The 13,200-nt window shown below is 39.4% G+C and overlaps 1 protein-coding gene across 7 annotated transcripts in view; it reads right to left on the bottom strand.

The window, feature by feature from the left end:
* ABCA4 (ATP binding cassette subfamily A member 4) overlaps positions 1 to 13,200 on the bottom strand; it is a 77,905-nt gene that overhangs the window by 24,703 nt on the left and 40,002 nt on the right. For 5 of the 7 annotated variants that reach the window (XM_048312508.1, XM_048312510.1, XM_048312509.1 and 2 more), the window contains 9 exons: positions 12,275 to 12,479; positions 9,985 to 10,083; positions 7,804 to 8,028; positions 5,201 to 5,378; positions 3,755 to 3,886; positions 2,955 to 3,094; positions 1,883 to 2,020; positions 1,430 to 1,617; positions 373 to 463 (listed from right to left, as the gene is read on the bottom strand). In XM_048312508.1, coding sequence (XP_048168465.1) covers positions 373 to 463; positions 1,430 to 1,617; positions 1,883 to 2,020; positions 2,955 to 3,094; positions 3,755 to 3,886; positions 5,201 to 5,378; positions 7,804 to 8,028; positions 9,985 to 10,083; positions 12,275 to 12,479 — 1,396 coding nt within the window. The remainder of the gene's footprint in view (positions 1 to 372; positions 464 to 1,429; positions 1,618 to 1,882; positions 2,021 to 2,954; positions 3,095 to 3,754; positions 3,887 to 5,200; positions 5,379 to 7,803; positions 8,029 to 9,984; positions 10,084 to 12,274; positions 12,480 to 13,200) is intronic. The other 2 variants (XM_048312512.1, XM_048312513.1) reach the window with 2 other exon arrangements.

Raw genomic sequence — 13,200 nt, 5'->3', positions numbered from 1 at the left:
CAACAAAATCTTCAGGGATATCTACTTAAATTCTTCTCTCATGCAGACAAGCCAAAATTACTTTTTTTTCTATTTCCTTCCTCTAGATATGCTTCAGTTTTCATTAACAAATTACACGAAACTCTTTACTAAACTTGTAAAGCACACAAACTTCTAGTTCATCATTTGTACCTGAGACCACATACACAAAAAGCAGTCAATGGTAAGCAAAACCACAAAGAACCCTTATTAAAGTCATGTTATAGTACAATACAAATGTTAGACACAAGGACCAAAGAAGTGGACCTCAGCAGCATTGATCTGCAAGACAAGATTGCAGCGTAAGAGGAGACATAGCTATGTGCTGGAATGCTGAACCATCCTGCTTCTTACCATCCAGTTCCAGCTCTGGAATGCCTTCTTCACCCCTGTGCACACAGCTGGAGCAGGAGCAGGAGCACTGAGATCCACAGCTACAAAATGACTAGCATGGATGAGCAAGAGATAGAAAGATGAAAGTGCTTCAGATACACTCAAAACAGGATGTAAGGGTCGTCAATCTTTGAACAGCTTGAGTCCGTGAAAAATATGTCATATCCAGAGCATCTTGAACATATACTGAAAATCATCTGAAGACTGGATTAAGCAATGCAGAAAACATAAATCCATCTGCACAAATAAGTTCTAAACTGCATACAAAATACCTGGGAAAATGCAATCAGCAGGGGCCATGAGTGTACAGACTGTGTTGCTACTAGGACTGGAAGCACTACTTTCAACATAAAGAATCCAGAACCCTACTTTTCAAGCTGTGAGAGGCTGGTTTAGGTACGGATAGATGTAGACTTTTCTGGTGTCTCAGCTACTTACCAGACTACCTAATGTTTAAAATCAGTGTACTGCAAAAGCAAGAATCAGAAAGACCTGTATAAGGACAAAGGCGGCTTGAGAGTTGGAGTTGTTCAGCCTGGAGAAGGGAAGGCTCCAGGGAGACTTTAGAGACCCCCCCCAGCACCCAGAGATGGCTACAAATGAGCTACAAGCATGTAGTGACAGGACAGGGGGGAATGGCTTTAAACTGAAAAGGGGTAGATTTAGATTAGATATTAGGAAGATATTCTGTACTGTGAGGGTGGTGAGGCACTGGAATAGGTCACCCAGAGACACTGTGGATGCCCCATCCCTGGAAGTGTTCAAGGCCAGGCTGGATGGGGTTTGAGCAACCTGGTCTAGTGGCAAGTGTCCCTGCCCACAGCATGAGAGTTTGAACTAGATCATCTTTAAGGTCCCTTCCAACCCAAACCATGCTAATATGATATTCATAATTATATCATCATAAGACTAACTGCAGTTTTGTACACAGTCTCAAGCAGCACTTAATTGCTTTTTACCTTGGTGCAGTGCAAGCATTATTTGGATTATATGTGCAGGGAGGGAGATACATACTTACAGTAGCCTTTCCCATTTTTGTGGTTCTCACTTTGCGAACAAGGGTGAGATAAAAGCCAGAGCCGAAAGAGTTCTTTAGGAATACAGGAGAGCCTGAGCAGAAGAGTTTCCCTTGGGATATGATGGCTACCCTGTCTCCAAGGATGTCTGCCTCATCCATGTGATGGGTTGATAGGATAATTGTTCTGCCTAGAAGGAACAAGGAGGAATGTTCAAGGCATGGACTCTCTCTGGAACTCAAAACTATGCTTTGCTTTTTGGCAATTATTTCTCTGCACCAAAGCCAGGTCCCAGGTTTGCCACAACCATAGGTATCTGTTCAAAGAATCTTGTTTGCTTGTGTTCGTATCCCACTACTCATGACAGTTTACACAGCAGGCACATATTGCATCTACGACAAGTTTAAAATATCCTACCAAAAAAATCAAACAGTTTCTACTCTCAAATGTCTTACCTGGGCGATATTTCAGCAGAAGATCCCAGATAGATCTCCTGGAATATGGATCAACTCCAGAAGTGGGCTCATCCAGGACTACCACTTTTGCTTCACCCACAAAAGCAATGGCAACAGACAGTTTCCTTTGCATTCCACCTACCAGAGGACAAACACATACAGGAGTATAAGATGAGTTATATAAGTGGCAGGGATGTAATTAACATTGCTTTTTGGTGTGGGGACAAACTGATACAAACAAAATGAAACCCATCCTCAGACACATATCTGCAAAGATAAATTAATAGTAATTTTTCTTCTGAAGTTCAAAACATGTTGTCCAAACTTTTTTTTCTTTAATATATATTTTCCATCTACACGTTGCATTTTCTGATTCTTGGCAGAAGCAAAAGTAGGAAGATATGAGGTTTTCATGTTCTTTGGTGAAATTAACCAACTTTTATAGTTGCAATCAGGACAAAGTAGTATAGGAACAGCTGGCTGTTTATACAAATCATCTTTGGAATCTGAGAGTTGTTCAAATACACTGTGTGCATTTGTATCTTCAGAATGGAAGAAACTACTCCTACCAAATAATACAGTATTATGGAGCACTGATCCATACACTTGGGCAGCATAATAGCATAGTATTTCATTTGCCTTGAAATAATAGAAGATTGTATTTTGTTTCTTATATTAACCAATTATATATATATTTATTTATTTAAAACTAATAGCTTTAAGTATATTTGCATTTGCTGTATATTTATAAGACATAGCAGCTTTAGGGACAGGTTATGCCAGCTTTACTACTTGTACAGTCCCATTTACTCCTTGAAAATAAAGCCCCCCTACAGTGTACATTGGTGTGTTAGAATATGGCCTCAAATATGTAACTCGAACAATAATTGCCCAAAGGCTGGGTAGGATGGGGCTGTGAGCAATCTTGTCTAGTGGAAGGTGGTCCTGGCCATGACAGGGGGTTGGAACTAGATAATCTTTAACATCCCTGCCAACCCAAACCATTCCATGATTCTATGAATGACAAAGAAAAGGCTGCAGGAAAAACATCTTAGAAAATTCCTGTGGGTACCTGACAAATTCTGAGCTTCTTCATTCCTTTTATGGGTGAGGCCCATGTCTTCCAGCATTGTTTCCAGCTCTTGCTCAGCTTCATCCCTGGATCTTCCTTTCAGTTGAGAATAAAACAAGACGTGCTCTGCTACAGTAAGGCTGTGAAATCAGACAGAAAGGCAAGAAGGGAGGTTAAATGAATAAGCTGGTTTTTTCCCCAAGCAGCAATAAATTCACTCTAGATTTATCTTGCTAAAGGAAGAGAGGTTGCATTACCCTAAAAAATCTTCTTTGGGATCAACACACTTCACTTGGAGGTCATAGTTTCTTTCTTTGCCTTTTCAAAGCAGAACCTGCTACTAAAGGAACAGGTATAGCAGGCATCAAACCATCCATTTATGGGAATAAAATGGAAGAGAGTCTGCTGTTGAGATGAACACAAACTAATGGAAGTGAAGCTGGAAATCACCAGAGAAGGCAGTAAGTGGTTGGGTGGTAGTGAGAAATGGGCATAAAAAGTCCTTCTACTGCACTGTCAATTTGGATTTTTTGGCTTTAGGAGTCCTAAATTGTAGTGCATGAACCTCCAGGCTAACTCCTGCTAACCCACACTACAACAAGTAACACCAGGAGCACTGTCATTTTCCTAAGAAACTTTGCTCCCAGCGAAATGATACAGGAGATTTCTACTGCAGGATGTGATGTATTCCTCTGAAATACATCTACTGCCAGCACAGTGAGAGAAACAACACAGGCTTTGGAGATTCTCATGCATACAGACTGGGATGCTTCTTAAAGCCAGTATGGAGCGATACTTACTGATTGAACAAGATGTTGTGCTGAGGGCACATCCCTAATCTGTGCCGAATGGAGTCCATGTGAGTCTGGATATCCAGGCCGCCAACCAGCACAGTTCCAGATGTGGGTGGGAAGAGGCCTGTCAGTATTGACCTGGGAAAATAAAATGAGGAAATTCCCCCTCTCCTATCTCTCTGTGCTAAATAAGGAAGCTACATTGCATGATTCCACTAGATGGAGCATGATGACTTCTTACTATAGGCCTTGATGAAACAACTCCAGTGAAAAGCATGCATGTAAGCACTCTTGATCTGCTACAGAGAATCTCATGGATCTGCTGACATAATTTTTGATACAACTGTCTATATGGTTCTGGCTTCCATTAAGAAACTGTTTTAGTTCAGCATGTTATATCACCCCGACATATAAATGGGTCTAAAATGAAGCTCAGTAGGATGAAGGTAAGAATAATGGTTTGAGGTCTCTGGCCATGCTGACTCACACCCTACACCTTTATTTTCTGTAAACTAGGAGACCAAATGTTATGTTGTAAATGGGTGGCGTCTGTTACTAGGTTTGGGTGATTAGTGTATTTTTCAATTTTAAAAAGTTCAAAGCAGTAAAAATTTTTGGTTTTATCATAAGAATAAACCCCTTCAAATTTACAAAATATTTCAGCAGATTAAGACGCTTTTATTTTGGGTTGAACATATTCATTGTGAAACAATTAAAAAAAAATTAAAAGGCAATTTAAAGTGCCTTTGAAATAAAGGTGTTTTAATTGAAAAATCCTAAAGTATTCTGCTGGGAAAAGTCATAATGAAACACATTCAGTTCTTTCAACATTTGATGAACTTGTCACAGATTTATAAAAGGTTTAGTTCACCATTTAATCCTATTTTGCCAAATAAGGTTCTGTATACAGAAAATTAAATATGGTAAAAGTCCAGCTTCCTGGGATGCTAAGTTTCTAGGACTAGAGGAACATTTTAATCTGGACATGGATCTTGCATGCGTGTAACCATTTGATTTAAAGAGGGCCTGTATTTTATACTCCTTTGCACACAGACCAAAAGATGTGGCTGACCTAGAGCCAGTTAGAGAAACCAAGAACAAGTGGAATGTAGTGGCTTGCAAATTTTCAGCCCTTTCAGCCAGAAAATCCTTATCTTTCTTCACCTATGGTAGTTTGGCCATGGGAAGTGAATTCTGAGGGAGAGTATTGCTTCCTTCTCTCTAGACTTTCACTTGTTTCTGTCATGCATTACCTCCCTCCCAGGGCTTTAGCTAATCCAGGATATCTTCTTTATGCCTGGGGGCAGCATTTCCCTGTCTGGAAAAAGCCTAATGTTGTGTGTCAAGCCAGCTACAGGGGTGATAGAGAGACAAGGGAAGAGTGAAAAGAGAAGACTGCTCCAGTAATAGAGCACTACCCTGGATTTGCTTCTTCTAAAATAAGAGACTTACATGGTGGTTGTCTTTCCTGCTCCATTGTGACCAAGGAAGGCTGTGATCTGACCCTCATAAAAAGTAAGATTCATCCCGTCTACTGCTGGTTTGGGCCTGTTTGCAAAAATCTTCACCAGGTTCTGAATGCATACTCCTGGAACCAGTCCTGTTGGCTCGGGCTCAAATAAGGTATTTACTTGAAAGGCAAGAAATCAAGAGTGAAAAAAGAATAAAAGCACCTGGTTTTAATCCTAGTTCTGATGATAACACATCAGTAAGTGCAGAATAGCACATACCCACTATAATACAGCATCATGCTCCAGGGCCAGATTCTTCAAGTCACACCAGTACAAAACTGAGGCCAGATTTGTAATTGTAGTGCAATTTAATATTTAGATTCACCCCCATGCCAGTGACATTAGAGTCACCCTCATATCCATGACAGGAGGAGCAGAACCCGGAATTGTGGTGGTCTGTGGAGAGGTAACTCATTGGATCAGGGGAAGCTGAACATGCTTTCTGTTCTCACTGTGTAGCAGGAAGATTATTTGGAATTGTTTCCTGGAAATACTTAGATAGGTTGAGAGATTACATTAAACAAGCAGCAGGTTGCCTTTCTGGCTTGGCTGAAATCTGCCATTCAATTAATCTGCCCAGCTGTGCAGTCTTTGACCATGATGCTTAAAAAACTTCCCCCAAACACAAACAAAACACAACAAAAAAAATTTGCCTTTAATCCTGGTAGGTGAAATTTACCCCATTGCTGAGACCAGGTCAAGATTTAGATAGTAACATGAGCACTACATGAGATGGCTTCTCTCAGGATTAAAAATGCATTATTGCAAATAGCACCATCAGAACGTTTTATTGCACCAACTTCTAGACAAAACAAACTTCCTTTGAAGTAAATTAAGCCCTTGGGCAATGTGAATTATGGGAGTTGAGAAACTGAAACTAAAGACCCTGTCCACTTTTGTTTACACAGAATGCTTTAGGCTTTGTAGGAAGGCTTATTTTGCAATTGCAGTTTACTTAAATTGCTCAGTACCCAGCAGGCCTGTGTGGAGAGCAGCCAATGCAGTCTGGGCGAAACCAGCCCCACCTCCAACAGTGGCCTGTGTGACTGTCATTATTGTCACCGACAATACTCAGGAAAAAGTTCCAAATATGCTGTACATGAGAGAGCTGTGTATACCATAGAACAGCTGAAATAATCATTATAGGACGGGTAGCTTTATTTTAAATAAAATTTTGTTTATGAATAACTTAGCTTTTGCTTTATGAAAGGACTGTAGGTTTCCATTAACCTTACTGGGACAAATATAAACATCTCTGCATTCACAAAAGTTCACATGGAGTCTGGCTTGATAGCTGTGCATATACTGGCAACTGAGGCACCTTCCTTGGTTTTATATGCATCATAAGTTTAATCCATATTTGCCTGCAAGACTCACTGACAAGTTCTGAGGCAAATTCTCTGATGATCTCCCCCAGTATCTGCTTGGCATCACCTGAAGGACACTGGTAGAGGGTTGAGCTCCCTTTTTTTTGTGATTCATATCTCTCCATTTTGATCCTATATCCTCAGTGTCATTGAACTGTACTAGGTGTGCTCTTGGCTTCTCCACATGCCTCCCAGTTCCTGTGTGGGTGGCTGAAAGGGAAGACAAGCTTTTTGTGTGCAGTGACAGGCAGAAAGCCCTTCCTTTTTGGCCACGGAGCAGCTGGAAGCTGGGAACTAAGGAGCAAAGCACCAAAAAGATAAGGCAGGACTAGGAGAAGATTGGCTGAAATAACCTTTAACCTCTCCCTGTCTTTTTTCTTTTGAAGTCCTGTCCTGTTTCCATTCACCCTGAATGCATGTTTTCAGTGCCTACGTGAGGAGCTCTGATGACCCTACTTTTATCTCTAGCTTTTCAAGAGAGTCAGAATGGGCTCAGAGCTGCCTGTAGCAGTTACTTGTGCTACAGAATCCACATGCATTCCTCTGAGCATCTCATACAGAAAACTCCTCTGGCTCACCACAAAAGATGACTTTGGGGCTTGAAAACAAGGCAGATCATTCAGGAATTCTTAGGTGGTGGCTAATGTCAGCATCAGAAAAGGCTGCAGACAGACACGCAGAGCACTTCAGATAAATCCCTTTGAAACCAGCCTTTCCCTACAGATGCAAAACACACTAAAGATAGACAAAAAAAAAAGGAGGATGGCTGGGACTAGGAGGGAAGAACATTCCTCTCAGCATAAGTATTTTAATTGAAGTCATGGCTCTGCTTAATTTTAAAAAGTCAGTGTATGCGTCTCTGAGGCTTCTCTCAGCATGAAAACTAACTTGCCAAAGAAACAGGCTGCATTTGCACGATAAAAATACAAGTTAAGGAACTTCTGGAAGGCAGCTGTCTTATGTGCAGTGGCTAAAATATTCTAAGGGATGATGAATGTAAGAGGAGTAAATAAGAGTCAGTGTCTCTCTTGTGCTTAGCTCTAGCAGTTACATGCTATCACCTACTGGGCGCCTACTGGCTCATGTAGCTTGGCTCCAATCACTCCTATGTCTAGTTTGTCATGAAGTACAATGAGTATAGTATCTCAGAAGTACTCAGGTTGCTCTCTCTCCTTACTATTAATTTCATCTTTGTCCTGGACATCTGTCTTAGGCTTCCCCTGCTCGCCGGATTCTTTTTCTCGTTTGTGTTTACATTGTTTGTTTTTACCATCCTTCTTCCCCTGGCTGTCACTCTTTTCTTCTGTTTTTTCAGGTTCTTCAGATTTATTTGGTCTGCTTTCATTTTTTTCCCTTTCCATGGTCTTCTGATCCACACAGCCTTCTGACTCTGGACTTTTTTCTATATAAACCAAGAGTAACCAAGATTTAATTAACAAAAATTTAATATCCTCTTATCTCTAGAGGTATTTTGAGGAAAAGGAGATAGTCCTAAGCCTTGAGCTTTTCAAGGGCATTAACCATCAGTGTTTTACTCAGGTTAGGAATACAGCATTCAAAACCATCTAGCTTAAAATCTGCTTCATGGTGTCAAGATCAGATATTTAAGGAAAACAACTGACAATTTTGAAATTGTAGACTCAGAGTAAGATCCTGACTAATATGAGGTACATATTTTACATTTTGTCCATGCAGCTCTAGACCAAGTTCTTACCACGTGAAGAGAAAGGCCATACAAACTTTTCCCAGATGTACAGGGAGTGAGAGGAATTAAAACAAAATTTAAAAGTTAAGTGAAAAACAAATTGCTAAACTGCTACTTAGATTAAGAGCACCAGGCCAGAATAAATGAGTTGGTATTAGCTTCTAAACAAGAATTTCTGGCTTTCCAATTTGGTCTTAGACATTGCTAGCATGAAGGAAAACAGTCACATTGGATCAGGCTTGAAGCAGGAAGAAAGTAGAAGCCCCTGAAGAGACTCTTTACATAACACAAATTGAAGCTGGCAGTCTAGAGTGAAACTAGCACAACTGTAATTTATCAGATGGCTTAGGACTTATTTTTGTTCTGAAACTTCACCATAGCTTTCTTCTATAAGAAATTCTAGCCCACAAAGCTGTATAAAATTACCTGGTGCACAAATAGTGACATAAACAAGTTCACTGCATCACCTATAATGGCAAAGTGGGGGGATACAAGAGTGCACCATTAGAAGTAAATTTTTAAAGTACCAACATCATTAGCTTCATTTTCCAGCATGAATTTACATTATCTGATATTTCTTATCCTGTTTTCCTCCCAGTACATTAACCAGTTACAATAAATAAAGAAAATGCTCAGTATTTTCCTTGAAGAAAAGATAGGAGTTGTGAAAAGTTCTACAGTTGTTCAAGTAAGCTGATCCACTGAAGTTCTTCAAATAGGTAAGAATCACAATCTCCTACTGAGGAATTAATCAGAGATGACATTTCCAACTGTCCCTGCTTCATAAAACCCAAGACAATGTTTGTAGAAGAGAGGATGAAATAACGATCAGCACAATCAGGTTACTTGAGATAATAATAGGATAACTTAGATCAGAAATTACTTCCAAAGACTTCCAGTTCAATCCTCAAAAAATATGGCCAATTCAGATCATGGCAACTATCTCCAAAGATGGATATTTCACAACCTTTCTGAACAACCTGTACCAATATTCTAACCATCTTCATAATAAATATTTTTTTTCCCTTATATTGAATCAGAATTCCTGCTTTCCAACTTATATCCACTGCCTCTCATCCTTCCACTAGACACATCTGAGAAGTCTAGCTCTTTCTTAGCTGTCTCTCTTCAGGCTGAGCAGACCCAGCTCCCTCTGTATCTCATATGTTACATGCTCCAGCTCCTAATCAACTTGCTGGCTCTTTACTGAGCTTATTCAAGTTGGTACAAGGGTGGCATAGATTATGATCTTGCTTAGAAACTGAAAGTAAACAGACTTAAATTAGTGTCAAACTAGATAGAAAAGAATTAGGTTCAGAAAGGTAGGGAACCTCAGTGCAAGATTAACATTTCATGAATGGGTTGCTGAGCAATAAGAACTCCTTGAATGTCTCAAAAGGTGTTGGTTACAGAATGGGGATTTGATGCTGTTTGTTAAACCAGGCTTTAAAGGCTCTCCGATGGAACAGTGACTCACCTCTAATGACTCTAATGAGAGCATACCACTCCAAGTTCAAAGGCACTTGCCAAGACTCCCAGTGTATGGCAGTCTCTCACCATTTGCAGCAGCTCAGCTAATGGAAATGTTATACAGTCACCTTTAAGCAGACCAGTGAAGCTATTTCTAAAAAACAAAGTTTTAAAAGAACTCACCATCAGCAGTTGCTGTTTTCTCAGCTTCTGGGCTTCTAGAGCCAAACCAATATGATTCTAGCACAGGGAAATACCAAGGCTGTGGTAACCCATAGTCCCCTAAAACAAAAATAAGTAGGTAAAGTGCACTTCATAATCCCATGCTGGAGGAGGCACAAATTCATCTAAGCAAAGTCTGAGTATAAACACTTACAGTCTTAGTGTTGCGTATCAGAAGGTCAAACCATGTACCAAGTACCTGACAGACAGATTTTGTTTACAGATGTTTTTTTTTTTCTTTTGGACAGCAGTAAAATATTCAGAAAATATGATGTGACTTGTCTTACCTTCTCTTAAAGTAGAATGTGGTTTAGTTACAGAATGAAGCTATTCCCTGAATCCTTACCAACCAGGCAGTGGCTCACTGTTTAAGAGGGGATCCTAGCCTCACTCAGGGACTTTCTTTTGATGCCCACTTAACACTTGAGGGTTGACATGACTGAAAAGCTTTTTAAATTTACACTTATGCCCTTGGAGCAGAATTCACAACTGGTAATGAGAAAAGACACTCTGACTGTTATTTCAACACACAGCCTTTCAGGAAAAGTGACAACAGAGTAATCCTCTTCTTAAGCAAAAATGGGCTTTTTTAGTTAAGGTTACTACAGTTTGGATAAGAGACAGCGCAGTAACATTACCAGTTCTCATCAGGTCACATCAGAGTTACTAGAAGTCAACACTGCTTTCCTGGATCATGTTGACTTATAGAATGCAGGAATTTGAGCTTCTATGTTTAAAACTGGCATCTTTGTGAACATTCAAAATGAGCAAGGGGAATCTGTGATACTCATTGAAAGATGGTCAGTTTTCTTAATCGAAAACCACTGTTTATGAAAGTGTCTGCTTATTTGTGAATAAACAGAAACTACCTGTGTTTCAGCCAACCACTTGTACTCCTATTAATGCACAGAAATGCTCTGTCTGCATTCACAAACAGTTTGCCTTGTTATGGTCTGAGTTATTCCCCTCTGAAACTGGTGGTTAAAACAACAGCTTCTTATTCAGGATTAATGCAAAATCCAAGTGATATTTGTTACGGAGCAGAATGCTCAAATAGCCAAAGGACCCATTGTGCCATTGTGCCAATGGGTGGTTGGCTTCAGAGCAAACCTGAGCAGGACTAGAACCACAGAGTTCAAAGGATTATCCAGGGAACTCCTGTAGTAACCTCAAAGACTACAGCATTGATTTGGCAGGGCTGCATGTGTGTGACAGAGAAACACTATGAGAAATTCTACAGGAACAGAGCAGCAGAAAGACAGCAAGACATTCAGAGCAAATATTGGGAGGAAGTGAAGCTTCTAATTAGAAGCCCTGAAAGGTGTTACTTTTGTGTAAAGTGCTGACAGAAAAAAATAAATTTGTATCTATGAATAAAGAAACTCCTGTTTTTAAATTCCTGCTGTGTTCATGGAAATGGACCATTGTCCACTCTTCTTTAAACAGAGTTGCAGAAAATAAAAAGAAAAAGAAAAAAAATAGCCATCTGCCAAGAACACATTCTGGAACTACAGTTCACATGCAGGAACAATAAATTAATGAAAAGAAGCTCACTTGCTTGTACAGCATGAGAGTTTGCATTTATTCTATTGTAACAATATTCATTATGAAGCAAGATAAACCATTTAAGCTAGTAGGACAAACCATTTTTTCACACTGAAAGTTCCAGAATTTTGTAATTGATAACAAAGAAAATCCTTTTGTGAACTCACACTAGAATCATGATTTCCATTTAGAAAAAAAGTAAATCTACGCAGGGACTTTCACAACTGCCTAGGACACAGCATGTGTCTTAGGGAACAGTACCATCCTTTAAGAAACAGTTTGCCTAATGTGGCCAAAGTACATATATGAATTAGAATTGTTAAATCTATATTCTTAAAAATTAAAAGAAATCTCACTAGAAATGGTTGAAGCTTCTCAAAAGAAAAGTATGTACAGAAATCAGATTTTAACAGATGATGTTTTTGTAGATTTATTTTCCATTTAAATTACAAAACAGGATTGAAATTGCATCCTCCTTTTTACTCTTTCTTCCTTTTTCATTCTTTTCAGGAATAAAACAGGAGAGAGAAAAAAGAAAGAGAGAAAAGTGGAAGCCCTTAATAAACCACTAGTGCTAAACTGGATAGGATTCACAGTCTATAATATCAAACACCCTGTTTCTGACAGTGAAATAAGCAGAGACCGATTAGGCTAACACAGTTTACAGCAACTGCCACTAGTTTATATGAATAAGAAACTGACATACCTGGAAAAACGTTATCGAGATACCAAGACAGTATTCCATAGAGAAAAGCATCAAAAAGCATCATGTTAATGGAAAAGAGAAAACTATATTCATCTCCTTCCAAGGGACTGGTTCTGATGTTACCCCACTGTAGGCCAAGACCTTGTTCTTCATAGCGTGACAAGTATTCCGTACCGAACCCAAAAGCTACTTGAGAAAGCAAACTCTGGAATAAAGGAAAAATGACATTCAACCCTGATAGGGGGACAAACCCAAAAACAAATAAGAAAACAAAAACCCACCAAAACAACAACAAAACAAAAAAACCTCTGACTTTTAGGGACTGAGCTTTAAAATTTGCCTAACAAATATCATGGGAAAAATTCTTACACTTTTATATTGGCCTGTAATGCTTAATTCTCTGCAATTCTAAGCAGTATTTAGCCATAGTAGACTGAATTCAACCTTGGCTGTACTTCCTTTAACTACTAGGCAACCTTCACAGATTGCTTTTTTTCTTCATTAATGTCTGCTCAGAAAATACCGTAGGTGCATTTAGAAGTTTGCAGTGTACACCTTTGACTTTCTAGGAGAAACAAAATATTTTGTGAGCATTTGAGGCAGGGCAACTATGAGTAACATGACAGAAAGTACACCAGATGCTCAGGATGTGGAAAACCACAATTACTTCCCCTGTCATGTCTGCTAGCCAGTTCTCACACAACAAACTAATTAACCGGTAGAGTATCCAAACATCCTCTTCAATGTTGCACTGCAAAAACAGAGGAAGAAGTGCTACAGTGCTGTTTCACAGGACATGTAGTTTAGGAATAACCAGACCTTAGGAAAGTGAGGGGACAACAGCAAGTCTCAGTGAGGTATCATCATATGGCACTTAGAGCACTAAATAAAGAAACTTTGGTTTTCAGCAATACATTCTTTGCCCT

This window comes from Corvus hawaiiensis, chromosome 9, assembly GCF_020740725.1.
Source record: "Corvus hawaiiensis isolate bCorHaw1 chromosome 9, bCorHaw1.pri.cur, whole genome shotgun sequence".
NCBI lineage: Eukaryota > Metazoa > Chordata > Aves > Passeriformes > Corvidae > Corvus > Corvus hawaiiensis.
This window is presented reverse-complemented; position numbering and strand designations above follow the sequence as displayed.